General features: G+C 35.0%; 1 protein-coding gene across 1 annotated transcript; it reads right to left on the bottom strand.

Annotated features, from left to right (window-relative positions):
• Positions 1-200: 200 nt before the first annotated feature.
• Positions 201-12,675, bottom strand: LOC122022552 (copper-transporting ATPase HMA5-like). Its single transcript, XM_042580584.1, has 6 exons — positions 12,315-12,675; positions 5,318-6,709; positions 2,625-2,879; positions 1,596-1,718; positions 825-1,304; positions 201-700 (listed from the first exon to the last, which is right to left on the bottom strand). The coding sequence occupies exons 1-6, from the start codon at positions 12,660-12,662 to the stop codon at positions 284-286; spliced, it is 3,015 nt and encodes a 1,004-aa protein (XP_042436518.1). The 5' UTR covers positions 12,663-12,675; the 3' UTR covers positions 201-283.
• Between the last annotated feature and the right edge of the window lie 9,943 nt (positions 12,676-22,618).

Below are 22,618 nucleotides of genomic sequence, written 5' to 3' on the forward strand. Positions count from 1 at the left end.
GACCACACTGACTGAAGAAGCAGCCATGGCGGCACCAGCTACCCACGATGGCAGCCTGAATCTGGTGAACGGAAAAATAACTCCGGCAACAATTGGGGTGTCGATGATGTTGCTTTGTAAAATATAGATCCGTTATCTTAATGGATATAGAAGAAGGTAAATATAGAGATAAATCTCAAATTGTCATAAGGGCTGTTGAGCAACCTCACAAATATTTACATCTCCACCAATTAAATCTGTGCGACACAAGTAATAACAAGCAGGCATCCACATGGACATGATTTCACTTGACGATGACTTGGCTCATTTGAATCGTCTCCAACCCTTTGGGTCTTCTATAGTTCTTCAACAAGAGGGAGCAGCAGACCACACTGACTGAAGAAGCAGCCATGGCGGCACCAGCAACCCACGGTGGCAGCCTGAATCTGGTCAACGGAAAAATAACTCCGGCAGCAATTGGGATGCCGATGATGTTGTAGCCGAATGCCCAGACGTAATTCATTCGGATCCTGAAGAAGGTCTTCCTTGAGAGGTCGATGGCTGTTATCACATCCTCTAAGTTGCTTTTCATGAGGACAATGTCAGCAGCTTCAATTGCAATGTCTGTGCCAGCACCAATAGCCATCCCGACATCTGCAGATACGAGTGCTGGCGAATCGTTAATACCGTCTCCGACCATTGCCACAGTTAAGCCAGACATCTGCAAGAATAAAATAGGTGGAGAATCTAATGGAAGAAACACAATAGCCATGCAAGAATTTAAATAGCAAAAGGAGAAAACAAGGCACCAGACTGATGACTCTCTGATGATCAAGAAAATGTACCTGAAGTTCCTTTATCTTCTCTGCCTTTTGGTCGGGCTTTGCTTCTGCGACCACAGTGTCTATTCCAACCTCACCTGCAATTGCGTTTGCAGTCCCCCAGTTGTCCCCTGTTACCATAATGCTCTTAATTTTCATGGAACCTAGAAGTGATATAACTTCTCGGGCACCAGGTTTCAGTGGATCGGATACTGCGATTATGCCAGTGGCTTCTCCATTGATGGAGACGATTATTCCTGTTTGTGCATTTCTCTCAACCTCAGCGAGAATCTCAGAAGCCTCAACAGGAATATTGATTCCTGATTCAAGCATCAAACTCTTGTTTCCAACCACGACTTCTTTGTTCCTAACTGAGGCTTTGACACCATGGCCTGTGATAGCAGTGAAATCTCGCGCTTCGGGTAAAAAATAGTTTTCTTCTTCCATACTGAATCTTTTAGCATATTGAACTATAGCCTTTGCCAAAGGGTGCTCACTGTTGACCTGCCAAGCGCAAAGAACTTATATAATAATTGACACTCATTGCGCTAACCTTTTTAAACTTAGTATGGGATCCTTGCACCTTTTATCACTTATGATTAGTCTTATGTTTATTTAATTTTCCCCCTAAATTAACTCGACTCATAATATGCTAGAAATAACAGCCTGAGTTTGATTCCTTATTTCACTGAAAGATGCTCCCATCGCGTCATCCTAGAAAACATATACCCTATATGATTTACTAAATTTTATTACAAGAACCCAGCATATTATGAATAAATTGATAAGATTTACCTCAGCAGCAGCTACATATTCATAGAAATCACACAGTGCCATATTCTTCAGTAGCCGTGTTCTCACGACAACAGGCTTTCCGGTTGTGAGTGTGCCTGTTTTGTCAAATACGATACAGTTCACCTGCAAAGTAATTTGTTATCTCATGTTTTAAAGATTTGTGAATATTGAAAAAGAAAGACAGAAAAAGTAAAATCACATTAATGGATCAATCAGAATGTAACTAGAAAAACAAACCTAACTAGGTGTTCAAATTTCAAAAGAATCCAAAGACAAAAGACGGAATGTCATGTTGCAAGAAATAAAGACTCGGATTTAAAATATAGAGGTTCCTTGCTGTGCGTACATTGGAAATTGAAACTCATTGCTTGGCTCCATCACTATTGAAGATAATTATGGTTTCTAGTCTCTAAAATGCACGGTGCTGCTCGATATGCTATTGTAGTTTAGTAATAACTGTTAATTGATGATATAGTTGGGACAAATATGACATGATGATTACTTCATTAATAACTGTAACACAGGAAATAAAACCATTAGATGATTTAGAATTGAATGTATCAGAGCAAAGTGCTAATTCTGCATGAGGCCTACCATGTAGCAACAACCTAAACACTACCATGTAGATATAATTGTTTTGATTAATGAAATTACCCTCCTACATGACTTTATTTAAAATATAAACACAGATATTAAGGTTGCGCCACAAGCATATATAAAGAATATTATACCTCCTACATGATTGTATTTAAAATAGAAATATAGATATTAGCTCATTCTCTTGTGTTTTAAACAATCAAATTCCACTATGAATATTCAAAAAATAAGGTAAGCTTTGATCACAAAAAGTTATAAAGAATATTATAACTTAAGTGCACCCTTCAACACTATTATCCTACATGATTGTAATTAAAACAAAAATATAGATACCATCTCAATCTCATTGTGTTTTAAACAATCATATCCTACCATGAATTTTCAAAAAATAAGATAAGGTTTGGTCACAAGCAGAAATAAAGAATATTATACCTTATGTGCACACTCCAATGCTTGTCCCCCTTTAATCAGCACACCTTGAGAGGCACCAACTCCTGTTCCAACCATGACAGCAGTGGGAGTGGCCAGGCCAAGTGCACACGGACATGCTATCACCATCACTGATATGCCAAACTGAAGAGCAAGTTGAAAGCTATCCATTGAAGCAGGAATCCAAAAATTTGGGTAGGATTTGAACTTTCCAGCTAAGAACCAAATGAGCCAAGTTAAAAACGAAAGAGCAATGACCTACATATATAAAAACAAGGTTAGGTTACATTTCAACTACGATCATTTGCAGAGTTATTTTATTATGAACACTATCTTTAAGTTTTAACAAAACACGGCCTAAAGCACATAACTCTTCCAAGGAAATTATACAAGCAACATTTTTTTTTAATGAATTTAGCATGTTCGCTTAACCAGAGAAGGAAAATCAAAGAATGTAACTATCTAAAGCACAAGGGCATTGCATAGATCTAATATATATTGTGCATATTAGAAGGGAAAGTGGACATCTATTTCAAATCATATTGGGTAAAAATCAAAACAACACCCCCTTTTAACATAATCACCAAAGAAACACCCTTTTGGATTTATGCCCGCTAGAACATTTCACTTAATGTTTTCTACCAAATTTGCCTTTTTAAACCTATTGCATCTTCATATGTCCACTAGTGACCAAACGACTAGTTATTTTTGGCTCAAATTTTGAATCTAAATATATAAATAAACTTTAGAAGGTCATTGGAGTCGATTTACATTTTCAAAGTGACCAAACTTCCTAAAATTGGTTAAGCAGCTTTGGTAAAAACTATTACATGGTCATTTTTTGCTCAAATTTAAATCTAAATATGTATATGTTATCTGAAAGGTCATTAAAGTTCAACCATGCTCTTACAATGCCTAAATGTCTGGGAAAAAAAAACATAACAGTCAAAAACTACCAAACAAATCTAGCAAAATTGCTACGTACATTAACATTTTTGATCAAAACTATTAGATTTATAGCTAAAATTGTTAGACACATTGTCAAAATTGCTAGATTTATGTAGCAATTCTAGTAAACAAAGGGCAGCCCGGTGCACGAAGCTCCCGCCATGCGGGGTCATGGGGAAGGATCCATTGTACGCAGCCTTACCTTGCTTTTTGCAAGAGACTGTTTTCAGGATTTGAACCCGTGACCTTTTGGTCACATGGCAACAACTTTACCGTTGCGCCAAGCTCCCCTTCATGTAGCAATTCTAGTAATATTGAAATTTTAGTCAATAAATTTTGTCCAAAATTGCTAGATCTATGTAGCAATTTTGGTCAAAACTGTTACACAGATGGTTAAACTACATGATTATTTTTCAACCATTTAGTCACTTTGAAAGATAGTTATACTCCAATGGCCTTGCAAAGTGTGTGTGTATATAATCCTGTAACAGTTTTGGCCAACCCTACTACATTTTTGAATTGTTTGACCATCTTAAAAATATGAATGACCACATAGAATGTGTGTGTGTAGAAGTGCTCCGGACCTTTCGTCGTGCGCCCGTGTGCGACACTGGTCCAGGCACCTGGAATGACTCCAAGCGCCTAGATTCATTCAGTAAGTTTTTTTGGGTTTTTTTTTTTTGGGTATATTATATGTATTTAGGGTTCACGATTTTAGCATTTAGGAGTTAGGTTATAATGGGTTTGAGCTAATAAAATTTTTCCCTCTAGGGTTCAAGCTTCCCTCTTGAGTTATAGTATTCAAGATTAAAAATTTTAGATGCGCTAAACCCTAATATGTTTTTTTTAAAAGTTGGTAATTGGTATTAACAAAAACATAAACCCTAGACCCTAAAAAGTTGGTAATCGGTGATCAAAGAGTGGGAGGGGAGGATCGAACGAACCCAAAACTACTAGATGACTAGCTTTTCTATTTTCTTAAAATATATATATATATATACTAATTTTTTAAAATTTATGCTAGAATTTATATCACTTTGCTCTCTATTATTATTTTTTAATTATATATTTTAATATTTTTTAAGAATTACAACTCAGATAGTGTAATTTTGACCAAAACTGCTACATGAGTTTGATTAAGCTCTGACATTAGACTAGTTAAACAACCACTTTGGTTTTTTTAGGCAGTAGGTGAAAGTTTAATGGGCTTAGAAGGACCAAATTGGTAGAAAATATAGGGCAGAGTGTCCCAAGGCACCTAAAATAAAAAAGGGGTGCTCCTTTCATGATTTAGCAAAAAGGATGTTATTTTGATTTTTGCCCAGTCATATTCATAAAAAACAATTAGCCCCTAAAATAACAAAATGGATTCAGTATGTGTGCTATATAGATGGCAAATATAAGCAAAAGAAATACCCACAAAGAGATTATTGGTTTGGAGCTAACTTTGACTAAAATTAAGCCCCCACATGGCAATTGCTGTGATGGGCTCTATGTTTGGAGTTAACTTTGACTAAAAGAAAATTGTGTTTGAGATATAAAGTGTAACCTTGCAAAACCTGACAAAAATTCTATGTTTCTAAAAGAGGATTACCCTTTAGTTTTTGCTATCAAGTGAATTTTTGTATGAGTTTCAACTAAACTTTCTATAAAATTTCATAGATATTCTACTTCACCTAGTGCATAGAAGACCTAACCATTGAATTGTAGTACTCTACTAATAACATACCAAAATGAGTAGGACTTACAAGTGGCACAAAATATTTGGAAATACGGTCAGCAAGTTTCTGTACAGGTGCTTTAGCCATCTGAGCAGATTCTACAAGACGAACAATTTGCGCAAGGGCACTTTCTGACCCAACATGAGTAGCACGAATATGTAGAACGCCATTTTCATTGACAGTACCACCTATAACAATATCACCTTTCCTCTTTGCAACAGGCCTTGATTCCCCAGTTATCATGCTTTCATTAACATGGCTCTGGCCCCATATAACAAAACCATCTGAAGCAACTTTTCCACCTGGCATTACTTTAATAACATCATTTTTCTGAATCAGTCGACTATCTATCTCTGTTTCACGTACTACGCTACCTTCACTGTCAAAGTCAAGCAATGTTGCAGTGCAAGGTGCCAAGTCCATCAGCTTGACAATGGCCTCTGATGTCTTCCCTTTGGCCAAAATTTCAAGATACTTTCCAAGAAGAATAAAGGATATGAGCATGGAGCTAGTTTCAAAAAAATCAATTGCCCTAAAGTTCTCTGAAGTTGCAGCTCTAAACACAGAGTAGAGTGAATAAAAATATGCTGCATTTGTTCCCAGAGCAATCAACACATCCATGTTTGCAGATCCATGCCGCAATGCTTTATATGAACCAACATAAAATCTTCGACCAATTACAAATTGGACAGGAGTGGATAAAATCCATCTCAAGAACTCTCCAATGTTCAACATGTTAACTATTTTTTTATCCAGAATTTCTGCAATTGCAGGAATGTACATGAAGACCATTGAAGTCAGAAATACTGGAATTGTGAAAACCAAACTCAAGAGAAAAGATCTATGATACTGCTTTATCTCATCATTTCTGTGAAGTTCCTTTCCTCTCACTTCTGGATATATTGATGCTTTAAGATGTCCTGAAGTAGTAGACTCAATAATTTCAATGAAATTCCGTAGGCCAGTCTGATCAGGCTTGTAAGATATTGTAATTTTGTGAAGCATGGCATCAATGTCAGTATCGTGTACTCCAGGGAGTGCCTCTAGAGAGTTCTTAACCATTGAGATGTATCTTGTAGAAAATGTTCCCTCAATTTTGAGTTCTACTCTGTTGATATCTTCCCCTGTAGTAATAAGTATAGCTTCAAAACCAGTATCTTCAATAGTCTCCATGAGTTGGTTGACACTTATAATCCTAGGATCATAGCGAATCTCTGCTTCTTCAGTTGTCAAAGCAACAATAGCCTTTTGCATCCCAGGAAGAGCTCCCAGAGCAGATTCGATGGTCCTTGAGCAAGAAGTGCAGGTCATTCCTTTTATGTGCAACCTGCATGTTAGAGCAGATTTTTCTTTCATCTCCTCTTTCAATAGTGCTGCCTCAAAACCAGCATCTTCTATCGATTCCCTAATTGTTTCCTCCTGTAAAATTAATGTGGTTCAAGGAAACCTTAATATTCCACTGGTCTGGAAAAAAGCATTGGACTTACTACAACATAAAAATTAATCTGAAGTTGGATGACCTTGTAAGCGTCCCCCAATTGTTATAAAAGAAATAAAAAACAATATTAGATAATATCTATTTCATGTGGGTAGTCAATCTAAACAACAAATCCAAGTGTTCTATAGAATTGCACATTTGTACATTCGCTTCCTTTACATAATCACCAAAACTAGCACACAAGGAAATGGGTTAAATGGTACAGTTAAAAAAAAAAAAAAATCCATATTTCAGTTAACACCATGCATACAGCTGTTTATCTGTCAATGTCAGTTCTGGTTTGCTTCTTCTTACCCACTGTCAATCTAATAGCAAAAATTTCAGATCCTGTCATGACTACAGGCATTCAAAACAGATCCTGCAATGAAAATTCACATTACTTTATAATGTCTTTATTATCATCTAGATTAAGATATGAAAGGATGTAAACGAACCAAACATTCTTGAACAAGCTTAATGTCCGACTTGAGAAGAGGGCATTCATGTTCACAATAGAATGAGTAAGCTTAATGTACTATTCATGAACAATGTTGATAAACAATGTCCACAAACAAATCTTGTGAAGCATGTTCATGATGACACTCATTTATGAACTTGTTTATTTCTTGCATATGAGCTCATTAAAATTTCATGCTAATATATAGTTTATTTGTTAATTGAAGTAAATACAATCAAAACCATAGAGAATTTAATATTATTAATGTTATGGTTTTATGGAAATACTAAAATTTGAAAAATTAATTAAATTATCTAAGAAATAGAATTGCTAAGGGAAATTTATCAAAACATGCCCTTGGTAATTACAATTAACTAAAAGATGACTATTTTTTTACCAAACAATATCTTTGTTCCCGTAGTACTCTTGATTACAGGGCAAAAGCTATTTTGTAAATCAGCTTGCAATCAATGGTGATGCAAATAGTGATGATTTGACACTACTTGCTGGTAATGAGAAAAGACAAACTATCGCTATGTGACAATCTATGTTTGATAATTTTATTAAAAATGTTGATATTGTTTCACATGCTAAAGTTGAGCTAGATATCTATTTGGATGATAATGTTTATATATGTTAAGAAGATGAAAATCAGTTTGATGCATTAAGATGGTGGAAAATAAACAATCTCAAATTTCAGATTTTGTCAAAGATGATTTGGGGCATAAATCTATTCTCATTATTATTGTTGCTTTAGTGTCAACTTTTAGTGTTGGTGGTAGGGTGATTGATAATTATTGTGCTTCATTAGGAGCTGAGACATTTCAAGTTCTAGTTTATGGTGAGGATTGGTTTCATCATCGTTATGGTATCAAAAGAAAAGAAAAAGTAATTCATTATTTGTTTTCTTAATTTATTGCTCATAATGTTGATATTTTTGTTCTGAATAGAGTTACAAGGAAGATGTGAAAGAGTGCACTTTATCTTAGACATTTTCATACAATAAAAGCAATGGTTCTATACGGTGTGTTTTTCTATTCTATTAGAACTTTCATATGGAAAATTTGTCATTGGTTGTTCCACTATCAACTGTTGGTGCGGTTAGCACTAACGGTCTAACCCAGGTTTTGATGAATGACAAAATAAGTTAAGTTAGTTTTGTTGTTGATCTAACACTCTGACCGAGTGTGTAGGAGAAACCCAGACAGGTCGACGGGCTGACCGGATATCTGGCACGAAGTCCAGCTAGGTCAACAGGTCGACCGAATAGCTGGCACGAAGTCCAAACGGGTCGACGGGCTAACCGGACGTTTGGCACGAAGTCCAGCTAGGTCGACGGGCTGATCAGATAGCTGGCGAGAAGTCCAGACGGGTCGAAGGGCTAACCGGATATCTGACAGGTAAGTAAAGGTAAGTCACTGGAGGAGAGTGACTTTGAGGACGTGTCCCAATTAAGGGACAGTAGGCGTCGGTCCAGCTTAGGTCCATTTTGGATCCCTAAATTGAGACCCTGACTAGGTTCTGGTCTCGGGAAGACAGGACCTAAATCATAAATCTATATAAACTGTTTATGCATATATTTTTATAACTCTATGTTGTAGATACAAATGTAGATCTTCGAATTCTGCACGCGTAGCAACTGACAGAGCTTGATTCTGAGTTTGGAGTCAAAAGTTATGGCCCTCGGAAGATTACTGTGTCAAACAAGTAGTTGGACGCGCCTGGGATTAGCCAGATTCGAACTCTCCTCATCTGATCCAAATTTTTGGGATCTGATAAGCTCTGGAGACTCCTCCAAAGGGCTATAAAAGGAGGGGTTGAGCAAGCTTCAAACATAGAACCCTCATATGTGCTTCAACGTATATTTTTATAACTCTATGTTGTAGATACAAATGTAGATCTTCGAATTCTGCACGCGTAGCAACTGACAGAGCTTGATTCTGAGTTTGGAGTCAAAAGTTATGGCCCTCGGAAGATTATTGTGTCAAACAAGTAGTTGGACGCGCCTGGGATTAGCCAGATTCGAACTCTCCTCATCTGATCCGAATTTTTGGGATCTGATAAGCTCTGGAGACTCCTCCAAAGGGCTATAAAAGGAGGGGTTGAGCAAGCTTCAAACATAGAACCCTCATACGTGCTTCAACGTATCCAAACGACTTTCCGACTGCTCTGGGCTCCTGCTACGAAGCTGCTGCGCTCGACGACTGCTCCGAGGAGTTCCGATCGCGCCCGGCAGACCGACATCAACACGAAGTGCTTCATCTTTTGATCCTTAAAAGTGTTGGTAAAATTTCCTTTATTGTACTTAATTATTATAAAAGGCAAGTGCAGTGTGTTGCACTTGGCTTCATTCTTATTGTACTCGATTCTCTCTTCCGGGGGTACTGGAAGAGGTTTTTAGTGGATTGGCCATCGATAGGTCCGCGGGACCTGGGCCTTGGAGTAGAAGTCCCCGAAGGCTCCGAACCAAGTAAAAACCGCCTGTGTTATTTTTGGTGTTGCTTTTCGTATTTACTTTCCGCTGCATACACTCGTGTTTTAAAAATAAAAAAGAAGTGTTTTTCAAAACCACATGATTCCCCCCCCCCCCCCCCCCCCCCCTCTCTCACATGCATCGCGATCCAACATCAACATCTAGTATATTGAGCATCATTAGTGCATTTAGGGAAATACAGAAGAATGGAGAGAGATCCATAAAATTAAGATAAAGAGAAATTAGTGAAAGATAAAGAAGTTTCAGGCGATTGTGGGAGGTATAGATAAGTTCTCAATTAAGTTGCACTAAGTTATAATGAGCTATGAGTTTTTCTTAGTAGATTGAAAAACACTTTTGGCGAATTTCCTAGGATCAATATGGTTTCAAGGCTTATTTCAACATTGGAATGACCAGCATCTAGTAAATTTTTATTCAATTTTAATCTATTTTAATTTATCATAATAAATCCTATCTAATCTCCTTTTTTTGTCGTGCATCTTTTCTTTAATTTTGTTTCTTAATAGAGATGAAAAAGTTATATTTTCGAGACACGTAAATTATGAATTTCAAAAACATTGTAGTAATATTTTGTAATGAAGTTATGACTTTGATTTTTATTACAAAGTTATAAATCAGAAGTTGGATACTCTACATAACTTCTTTTCCTTTTAGTATAAAATTATATTTGTGTAGTGATTTATTTATTCTAGTTATGATATTATTTAACACAGCTATTTTAAGATTTTATAAATGTCATTTCTTTGTAATGATATGATTGTTTTGATTCATTAAATTATATTTATGCAGTACTATTTGTCAAAATAAACTTGTAATAAACTAAGCTTATAAAACAAGCTTATTAATAATCAAATAAGATCTTATGAAATTTATAAATAACCCTACAAATAAACAAAGAAGCTCTTAATATAATTGTAATATCAAGCTCACTAACTGACCAAAGAACCTTAAAAAAACCTTAAAGGCATCACACATGTTCGAATTGAGAGCTCGATAACATCTAAACAAATCAAAATCAATTCTAGCTTGAACCAAGCTTGATGCCAGCTTCATTGATCGTTTTAATAGCTTGGTTAATTTTAGACTCGGTTCGGCTCTACCTTACCAAGCAAAACTTGCTTCGACTCAACTCATTTACAACCCTAAAGATATTGACTAGCTAACTGCTAATCAAGCTTTGTGGTCCAGAAGCATCACTAATTCTGGGCCAGCCCTTCAGTGTCATGCTTATTGTCACACTATGTTCAAGTAAAGTAGGTTGGCCCACACATTTCTCAGTCTTCAATATGACAAAAAAACCAATAAATAGCCTTTACAAATATAGTTTTCACCGTCCTGTGACCCTGCCCACTCCCATCGAAGTGGTGGCTACTCCTTGTTGATCTTGTAGAGGCAGATTCTAGGCTTGCATAGTATGCCATAAGCTAATTTTGATTGTTACAGTTTGTTTCTTTTCTTTTAAACACTATTTCCTGTGAATTTATACAATGAGAGAAAAATTGCAACCAAGAAATTAAATTGTTAAGATTATTCCAGCAGAACAACAAGACACTATGGGAGATGGGGAGACAGCTCCTATATTATAGTATGACCAACAGAGGTGAATCCGACTATTCTGATCAGCATAAGCAGATTTTCTATCCAACATCAATAACATCTCCAAACAACCCATACAGTTTAAGCCTCCCTATCTGGTTTGACCCAATCATTCAGTTGCCCTTCAAGATGAAACAATAACTTCCACAGCTCAACAAATGACAACCGTGCATCACTTGCTTATGCAATAAAAGGATGATAGTAGCTCTAGATTATTCTGCAATTTCAGAATATTTCTTTTCACGTCCTAACGATTTCATTATTCTCTATTCATACCTGCAGCTGTCCTGTAACATCTTGGTGTATTGACAACTTTAATGCTGTAGACAAATATCTTCATAAATAGTTTGTTGTCTCCCAACTAAGCAAGTAGTATTCCACCAAAATGCAAGCATAACCAACAAGGTAAATCTGACAAGTTAGGTCAAAAGTTGCGACAAATGGCAACCATGCATCAACTGTTCATGCAATAAATTCGTGCTCAGCTATGTTATGCAAGAACGACATCACTAAAGTAACTTCTGTGAGAAATCATAAATCTCTTGCACGTAACCTCCCTATTTTCCTTTCGCGTTACTAAACACTGCTCTCTTTTTTAGTTTAAGGAACACTTTGTTCCCTGGAAAAATTAAAGTTTCTTTGTCCTACACGAGTAGCGGAATCGGAAAGCAAAGGATATCTGTCTTCTATGTTTTTTCACCCCATTTTTCAATCCAATTGACGTGTGTCCACCCCTATTACCATATCTTCCATAGAAACAAAGCGGCAAAAGACCAAAAAAATTTCATCCCACGATTCTCAATGATTGAATAAATGCAAAAAACCTTTCAGGATTCGAGTCTAATGATCTCGAAAACTAGCGAAGAAACGAAACCGCGCCTACCATAACTCGTCCTTAAGCCCTAATCATCGAACAAACAACAGGTACATGCAAAAGGAAAAAGGAAAAAAAAAAACAAAATCAAAGGAGGGGAACACATTCGGAAAGCAAATAGTCCACCTTAATGAATGCAGGGTAGAATATGACTTGCGCTCGATCATTCAGCACATCGACGGCGGCGTCATGGATCCCCGGCAGCCGCTTGATCGCCTTTTCCACCGACCCAGCGCAAGCGGCGCACGTCATCCCGAAGACCGAGAACAGCGCCACCCTTTTCTCCTCCTCCTCCTCCTCTCCAGCCCCCTTCATTGCTTCCGGATCCACATTACCAGGTTCCCCAGAAGCCTCCGCCGATTTCCGCTTAGGGCACTTGGGCATCGAAGGGTAGTGCGGCCGCGGCGAAAGGTTCCGCGAATGGAACAGCTCCCCACCTCGAAGGCAGGACACCAGCAACCCAGCGTTCACCATTCTGTACGTGGTTTGGAACCACACTGGTTAACAAATTCGATTGACCTCGACATGAAGCGAGACAGACCTATTTATAGAGCAGAGACCCAGCTTCGAAATTTGAGCATCTTAACCACACGTATGTTTTTTGTCCTCGCTGCACGCATCTTAAAGCTCTCGCAAGGTTCGAAATTACCTTGGACTGCAAGTTGGTGGGCCTTTACGTGGGCTGGAATCCAAGAAACCTGTGGGTATATATTAAATGAATATATAAATAAGCTTTCAATCGATTTATCGATAGAAACAAATTAATTAATACTCTAATTTAACTAATATAATATATGTTAAAGAATTATTAATGGGATATAGTCTCATTTAATGTGCTGGTGGAAATAATATGTGTTGTAGGAGTATTGTTAGATTTTTTATTACGTACATAAGTTTTTAAAATATCTAAATTACGTATCTTAATTTTAAAATTATTAAATTATTAATTATATATCTAATTTTATTTTTGCCTTGTTACCGTTCAAGTGGACTGCCCCAATTTAGTTGAATATTTTTTTTTTAATTAGTTTTGACTGATTTATATTTTAAAAAGTATTGTTCATGATAGATTATGTCAAATTAATATTAAAAAGTATTTATATAATCATAAAAATTAAATCAACATATAAAAACTGATTTCATATTATTCTAGATCTCTAGGTCCATCAGTTAATGTCGATCAAAATCGACTGATGAACCTAAAGACCCTAGAATGATACGAAACCAGTTCAAACCAATTACAATGTATTCATCTAGTTTTCCCGAGTATATAAATATTTCCAACTATTAATTTGACCAAATATAGTGAGAGTAGTGATTTTTTTTAACACAAATTAAATCTTTCGGATACATTCGTATTTTAAATATCACCACTCTCAATATAGGGGGTTAAGATCATGTGTATAATCATGAGAACTAGGCGAGCTCATAGAACATAATTTTACATCATTCCGAACTCTCTAGGTCTATCAACCAATTTCAATGACACCATTTATATCATTTACATAATTTTTCGACGACAGATAAAGTTGGGATGGCAGAATTGTGACATATTCATGGTAGGATAGATAGACAGTCAAATTATGGATCATATCACTTTGTAATCGAATATTTTACCTTTGCTACTGCCATACAATTTAAAACATTGCCCGTATAAGTCTTTATCAAAGAAGTATTTTTAAAATTTTAAGATCTTTTGCCATAAAAATGATGGGTAGAAGATCTTTTTTACTTCAGTTTCATCAATGCCAATACTAGTCCATTCAAATTGGAACGGAATACTGATTGCAACAGCAAAGATCAACAGAGATTTTTCCTATTAGATTTCTTTCAAAATGTATATCTTTGAAATTAAATCGAATGGATCTGGCAATTTTCCAAATGACATAAGTCATATACGAAATTTATCAAAAGGTATATCATGATTTTATATTTATTAAAGGACATAGTAAAATATGTTAAATTTTACTTCTACTCCTCCCGATCTTCCCTTTTCTACCCATTGTTTAATGTGTCCGAATAACATTAGAATCATTTTGATTTAAAAATTTTATTGATAGTTTTGATGCTGACGGCATAAACATTTTTCTCTTTCCTTTTCTCAGCACGTGCAAGACTCGCCGCTTTTCTTAACTCTCCGATTGTGAAAATCTTTCGCTTTGTTTTAGTTGCGAGATCGTCCCCCATCGAAAGCCTACGTAAATATCTTTGTGTGTCCCTCAGACGACATCAAAGGTTTCTAACAAAAATCCACACTGATCGCGTCTCTATAGTGAAGGTTTAGGGTTTCCATCAATACTCTCCTTTTATAATGACACAAGGAAGTTGGCCGGGTGTTTCATCCTCTGCTGTTCAATTATTCGCAAAGGTATCACCTTCAAAATTATCCAATTTGCAAAGGCTCAACCAGTTTGGACAGAAACCACATTGGAACAGTGTGTTAGGTCACTTTAATAGTTTTTGAAGTATCCACAAAAAAGGAAGACATCGATATGTTATTTTACATTATCAACACATATCAATGATCAAACAGTTCTCCTTTAATATTTTCTTAGACATACAAGATATACAATATATCCATGGTATATTGGTCAATATATTTCAAAATTGGGATTTAACTTCTCAAATATTTATATTCTTAGGTACAACTTATAATTATGAATTTTAAGCACAAAGTAGTAGTATAGTAAAATAAAATAGTTTAAAAATCTTAATATTTATTCATTTTGACCATCGGGGTATTGGGATATTATGGAAAACGAAGGTCTGAAATGATCCCATATCATGCCCAATATAAACCTGATATGATCGATCTAATATGATCACATATCAAGTCCAATGTGGACCTGATATGATCCCATATCAGGCCCAACGTGGGCATGATACGTTGGGTATGATATTATCCTATATAATATTTATCTTGTCATAGAAGATAACTAATCATTTAAGTTTTTTAGGTGCATTGGTTGCCTTCACTAGAAGAGACATTTCTTTGTTGCTTGGTATTGCAGATTGAGGTGCTTTGGTTCTGATTAATTCAACTAAAGCATTATGTGACCTCTTTCTAACTTACTTCTCAAATAAAAAAGAAACTATTAGATCAAGAATTGAGAAGTTACTTAAATTTTATACTAATCGTGTTGAAGTAGATGATGATATTTTATTATTTTATAAATTTTACATTTTGTATATATTTGTTTGTATCTTATTTTCTTCTAGTACATATAAAATATCTTTAGGTCTTATGGTTATAGTAGATGATTTTAACCATCTTTTTAAATTCAACTAGATTGAAGTCATCCATGAATTTATAGCTCCACAAATGCCTAAGATTGGGGACATATGTTCATCAACTTAGACAATACACTCCAACACCAACCTCCCTTACCTAAAGCGATTTGCTGGCCTTTTGGCAGTGAGTTTATTTTTGATGGTAAATTTGACAACATTTTGCGGATATGTATAAATATGTAACACTTGTGATAATGAAGCACAGGAAGTCGAGCGAAAGAAGTAGCTAACCAGAAGGACGGCACGGGAGAGAGTGGACGGGCTCAATGCATCCGAGGGACGAGGCGCTGTGGAAGAGTACGTTGGTGGACGAGGAGGCGCGCGACGTTTCCGAGGGACGAGAAGTCAGAGTGGAAGATTGCTCGAGAAGGTCGGAATATGGGTTCGGGTGAGCCCAATTCCGGATGGTCGAAATCACCCAAGCAAGTGGAGCCGGAGTGGAAGATTCGGACCCAAGCGAGCGGAACCGGAGCAGAAGGGTCGTTGGGTCCGGACGCCTAGAACCCCTCCGACCGCTCAGAACTGAATTCTTAGCCAAACGCGACGTGGCGCGTTCCGTTGTGATAGGGATAAAATTTTATCCCCCTCCAGGCTCCTAGAACCCCTGCAGGCGCCTGGAACCCTTCCAGGCACGCCGACCAGGGCTATAAATATAGTCGTTATCCCAATAGCTTAAAACAACACTTGTAATCAATTCTAATTCAGTTTAGCTATGTAGTTGTGAGATTTGACTATTGTAATAGACTTCTCCGCCCGAAGGAGACATTAGTGAGCTTTCAACTTCCTTGGATTAACAATCTTCTGATTGTAAACCAAGTAACTTCTTTTACCTCTTTTCTTTCTTTAATTAATCAGTTTCTTTTTATACAAGTGTTAGTTTAATAAAACTATAAAGAACGAGAAAGGTTTTTGTTCGTTATTATTGTGTAGGCTATTCACCCCCCTTCTAGCTGGCCGCCAAGGGTCTTACATTTCATGTTTTTCTGAAAACATTTGAGAAATAATTGTAGGATCATTGCGCTAGACGGGGGTGAATAGCGCTCGTGGCTTTTACGTTCGTTTAAAACAGTCGAGTAAAACACAGTAGAATAAATAAAACAAGCAATGCTAACACGACCAAGATTTACTTGGTTCGGAGCATGTGGTGACTCCTACTCCAAGGCCCACACGTGAGAGTGTTTTCGATGGACAATCACTAATCAATTGTAAAGACTACAAGTACAATACACTTATCAGACTTAGCGTCTAACTTGTCTGATACAGTCCTCTTCACATAAGTAGGACATCCTCGTATCTTCAAATAAGATATGAGGGATTTCTTACTAGTCCAAATCTCATATGAAGTAGTTGAGATTGCTTTCGTTGGGACTCTATTTAGCAAGTAAATAGTTGTCAAGAGTGTATAACCCCAAAAGATTTTAGGAAGATTTGCACGATCCATTATTGACCTAACCATATCCAACAAGGTTCGATTACGCCTTTCTGTACATCATTATGTTGTGGTGTATAAAGCAGAGTCTATTGAGACAATATACCGTTGTCCCTTAGAAAATCTTGAAACTCTTGGCTTAAATACTCACCACCTCGATAGGATCGAAGTATCTTAATACTTTACCAAGTTATTTCTCTATTTTTTTTTTCTGAATTCTTTAAACTTTTCAAAGGCTTCAGACTTATATTTCATTAGATACGCATACCCATAACGAGAATGATCATCAATGAAAGTAATGAAGTAGCTAAACCTCCTAGTTGGTGAATTGACATTGGTCCACATACATCGGTATGTATGAGCCCAAGTAACTCATCAACTTGTTCATCCTTTTCAAAAAAGGTGACTTTGTTATCTTGCCTTTTAAATATGAATTGCATGTATCAAATGTATCTAATTTAAATTATTCGAGAACTGCAATCTTTTGCAATTTGGATATGTGTTTCTTGCTTAGCTTATATGGTCAAGGCGACAATGCCACGAGTAAGAGGTTAATTAGTTATCTATTCGAGTATGTTTATTGCTCGTTTTGATATTGAATACGTCACCAAATATATCTAATGCATAGATGTCATTGCATAAAGTTTCAGTACCATAAAGAATGTCATTCAAAGTTATATAACAACAATTGTTATTAAAAGTCAAATGGAAACCTTTTCTATTTAAGTAAAAATTATAAACAATATTCTTTATTAATGCAGGAACAAAATAACAATTATCAGTTCTCTGATAGGCCCACTAAGAAACTTTAACAAGTATGTTCCGATGGCGACTGTAGCAACCTTTGCTCCATTCCTAACTCGCAGACTTGATTCTCCCTTGACGAGTCTTCTGCTATTCCTTAGCCCCTGTATGTCATTACATATATGTGAGTCACACCAGTATCTAATATCCAAGTGTCTGAAGAAATAACATGGCAATCAATAACAAAAGTACTTGAAGAGGATGAGGCATTGGATGCCTTATTCTTCTTCATGGACTCAAGATAAATCTTGCAATTTATTCGCTAGTGTCGTATCTTGCCATAATGATGGCATGTGCCCTTTTGTGCAGGTTCTACTATCTTCGGCTTTTTGCTTTTTCCCTTAGCCTGATGTTTTGACTTCCTCTTAGAACCTTTCTTGGAGGAGTCTACTAACATCACAATTTTTTGTTCACCTTTAACAGAAGGCTCCATAATCTTGAGCATATTGATCATCTCGGGGATGGTTGATTCCAAATTGTTCATCCGATAGTTCATCACAAATTGTGAACTACTTTTCGACAAACCATATAGAATTAAGTCAATACTTAACTCATGATCCATCGCAAAATCGAGTGATGCTAAACGTTCTATGTAGCCGTTCATCTTCAGTACAAATTGTACTGCAGACGAATCCTCCTGCATCTTTGAGCAAAAGAGAAGTTTAGAGACCTCGAACCTTTTGGATATAGCTTGCTCATCAAACAGCTCACGAAGATGATAGACAATATCATAAACAACTAAATGCTCATGTTGCTTTTGTAGTTCAGGAGTCATAGCGACTCGTATGATGCAACTTGTTAGTATAAAATCATCCTTATGTTTCTGATAGGCCAATAATTGGTCCGCAGTTGCATCAGCATCAAGACTTATGGGAAGATGCTCATCAAGGACATAAGGTAGCTTCTAAACTTTGAGAACAATTCTCAAACTTAGAAATAAGTCCAAGAAGTTTGGTCCAGTCAATTTATTTGAGTCCAAAATCGAACGCAGATTAACAAAAGTCATAATTAAATTAACGGAGGCTCCACAGTCTAAGAAATCTGAATTTTTAAAGAATTTTGAAATTCTTCTAAATTTGATATTATCTAATAAATTAAGAAATTTTATAAAAATAAAATATTTCTTAAAATTCTAGAAATGATAATTTTTAAATTAATAGAATATTTCTAAATTTAATTTTCTAAAATTATTTCAAAAGTTGTTCAAAAGTGAAATTTCCTAATAATTTAGGAAACTTCCAAAAATAAAAAATTATTAATAATTCTAAAAAAAAATCCTAAAATTAATTATAACACTAGTTACGAATCGTAAAATAATTTTATGATCATGTCAAAACACGATCAGACTTTGGTACCACTATTGGGATATGTCTGATGAGACGTGTGTTAAAAACACGTTTCGTAAACATGCATAGCTGAAGACTTAATGATAAATAAACTAATTTATTACATCGCACACACCACACGTATGTAAGATACAATCACGCATACAAGATTATAAAATAAAACAAAATTGAATAATAATTATTCTAGATATACCTTAATAATGATTTGTAACGAGAAGGGCATTAACTTTTTGTAATGTTATCGAACCTCGCCTTTATCAATATCCACACCGAGCTCTTCAAGACAATTCCAAAAGAATAAGCTTCACCTTCGAAAGGTACTAGCCACAAGCGAAGGAAAATGATCAAAGAGGAAGAAGAAAAAAAAAAGATTTTCTTCCTTTGGGTGGCTCACGGCAACAAGAGGAGAACCTCTTGTTGTGGTTGGCGACAAGAGAGAGGGAAAGGGAGAGGGAGAGAGGGGTATTGGGTTTAGGTTTCCAAAACCTAATCAAGCCAATAATGAATTGTGTATGAATTCTCTCTTAACCGTATTAATATATAGTCCTCTTTAATGAGTTGTATTAGAAAGCTCAAATCCAACCTATTATACCTTAACAAAAAATTAGCTCATAAACCCCTTGGTTTGGTTAACAACTAAATCAAGTTGTTTCATGACTAAACTAAATTGGTTCATGACTGAACCAAATAGGATCAAACTCTTTTATAAGAGATGTGGGATATCCATGCTTCCGTTCTTACAAATATTTTCTTATTTCTCATATGTATGGCCCAACTAAATATTTATCTCTTGATCTGAGAATCTTATTCTCTAACTTATTTTACATCTTTTAGAGACTCGTAATGAATGTGACTCAATAAGTTTCCGGTTTATTTTGGTCGTGCATAATTAATTACTTAATTATGGAACGATCATGAATGATACCTAGTAGTACATCATGATTCTCAATTAACCAGAAAATCACAGTTGATATCAGAACTAATTCTAAATCCTTTAGTAGCTACAATGAGTGATGTCTCATTCATTTCACTCATTTTATACTCACTTGGTTCAGGACATGGTCTATGTGTCTGTCCTCATTAGGTTGATTATGTCATATCTAGCCCAACTAATACTTTCTTATTCTACGGATTCTAATTACTCGTATAAAGTTTTTAAATTCTCTACACGTGTGACGTTAAATAGAACCTGATTCTTAGTCTGAGTCCAATGTTATATCATTTGAAATTTAAAAACTTATATTGAGCTTCGATTAAGCTTGCATCATTATTTCACTGTACTATAGCCCCAGGATAAAATGAGGAATGAAGATAAGTGACACGGGGCAAAATTAATTTTATGCAATTATAAATTACTCGAATTGAAAGTTACCCAAGTCATTCACTGTAAATAAATATTCTTCTACGAGGCACAAACTAATAAACTATTTATTGATTGTAAATTTAAATTATTTTACTAATTTATCTTACTTAGATATTTTTTGAATTAATTTTATATATTTTAATACTATTTTATTTGAGTTTTGACCAATAATACATTAAGTGCTTAATGTGATATTATGAATAATAATAATACTTCAAAAATACATGATTATTTTTTAAAAAAAATTAATAATAATACTAATACATGATAATACTTCAAAAATACATGATTAATAATACTATTTAAATTAATAATAATAATGATAATAATACTTCAAAAATACATGATTAATTTTTATAGAGAAAATTCCAAAAAAAAAAAAAACCATCGCATTAAGTGCTTAATGTGATATATTATGAATAATAACAATATTTCAAAAATACATGATTAATTAAAAAAAACATTAACATTAGTTAGATTTCATCTTATCTAAAAATTGCCAATAATGAGTAAATATCTGTAGTTTTAAGGTTACCAATGTCTTAGATATGAAGTGAATAACCAACCCCACGTGTCATGTATTAAATAGAATATGAAATTTATTTTAGCCTCACATAATTGCTGGAAACAAATTAAAGATGGTGAATAAAAATTCGATTAAATTATAGTAATTGAATAAATTGATAAATTTTAAAATTTAATTCACTCTATTTAGTTAGAAATTTAGTTTTTCCTTAAAAATTAGTTAATTCGATTCTATTTTGATTTTTATACTCTTTTTTTTTTGATTAAATTGAATAAACTAAATTAATTAGATTTTTTAACCTAATCAAATTTTTAAAACCTATTTTAAGACCGAAATCAAATTTTATAAAAAAAAATTATATATTTTTTAAAAATAATTAATTTAGATTTTATCAATTAACTGATATTATATTGATTTAATTTTTTTTAAAATTTAATTGATTTATTAAAAAAATTAATTTAATTTGATTTGATTTTAATTGAATACTTACCTTAAACACCCCCAAGACGCCACGCTCGATAACTTACGGCTGTAATTCATTTCCTAATTGAATTATAATAATATTTTATATGCAATCACAAAAAGAAACCCAGTCAATCATTAATTATAACAAATAAAACAGTTAATTATCTAACAATTGCAAATAAACAAAAATAATAAAAAAATTAAAAAAGGTAATGTTTAACGTCTCATTGTCTCAAATGGATTCGACGCCTCGAATTGATTCGAGACGTGAAGGATCGGTTCAAGGCATTCAGTGTTTTTTTTCATTTAGGCCTTCAGTGTTTTTTTTCATTTTTTTATTCAAGACGCCTTAAATCAATTCAAGGCATCTCAGTGGCACACAAATGTAAATGCAAATCGGGCAAGATATCATTTTCGTACGTGTCTATATATATATATATATATATATATATATATATATATATATATATATATATATATATATATATATATATATATATATATATATATAGGAGTCGGGTTAAAGTCAAGAAGGTCGAATTGACGTGACAATCAAAATTAAGGATAGGTTAACTCCCGAAGTCAGGGAATTTGATTATCATGACTGAGAGTTCATCCAACGAGACCAATGGATCGGTTGGATAAACATACACTGAATGTTGATGAATAAATAACGACGGGTCAGAGCCAAAACTTCTTCATCACTCGAAGGTAGCACTGTTGACTAACTTGCCCAAGTGATCTAGCTGACTGAACATATTGTTCAATCGAGCAAGTTGGGTACCTGGTTCAACTAAACTCTAAGGCTAAGCGAAAAATTCGAGTGAAGGCTCAGTCTCCGGCTGTAGTCTTCATTCCAACTTAGTGGTTCTTGCAAGTGTTAGCCGATCAAACCATATGAAGGACTCAATCAGTTTACCAGCTGAACACATAATGGACCCTTAAACCTAACGACCTCATATTCCTTTTAGAGATTTAGTGTCACGGAGGACAGAGAATATTTTATCGATACACTAGAAGCTTCCACCCTGTCAAGTGTAGGGATTATGGGTTCATTTTTAAAAAGGTATTAGAGCATTTTATAACTTAGCCTTTTTTAGAAACGCTTTGAGATTCGTGCACAAACAAACGGTAATACTATAAGAAGTAGTCTCCCATCCGCAAGGAAAGGTATACGACACTCCATAATCTACTATGCTCTAGTCT

The sequence above is a fragment of the Zingiber officinale genome, chromosome 9B (genome assembly GCF_018446385.1).
Source record: "Zingiber officinale cultivar Zhangliang chromosome 9B, Zo_v1.1, whole genome shotgun sequence".
Classification (NCBI taxonomy): domain Eukaryota; kingdom Viridiplantae; phylum Streptophyta; class Magnoliopsida; order Zingiberales; family Zingiberaceae; genus Zingiber; species Zingiber officinale.

Excerpts from the sequence above, each read along its gene's own strand:
- LOC122022552 (XM_042580584.1), bottom strand. The coding sequence starts at position 12,662 with ATGGTGAACGCTGGGTTGCTGGTGTCCTGCCTTCGAGGTGGGGAGCTG. Across the intron at positions 6,710-12,314 it reads TCTACCCTGCATTCATTAAG|GAGGAAACAATTAGGGAATC; the intron begins GTGGACTATTTG and ends TTAATTTTACAG. Across the intron at positions 701-824 it reads AGAAGATAAAGGAACTTCAG|ATGTCTGGCTTAACTGTGGC; the intron begins GTACATTTTCTT and ends TTATTCTTGCAG.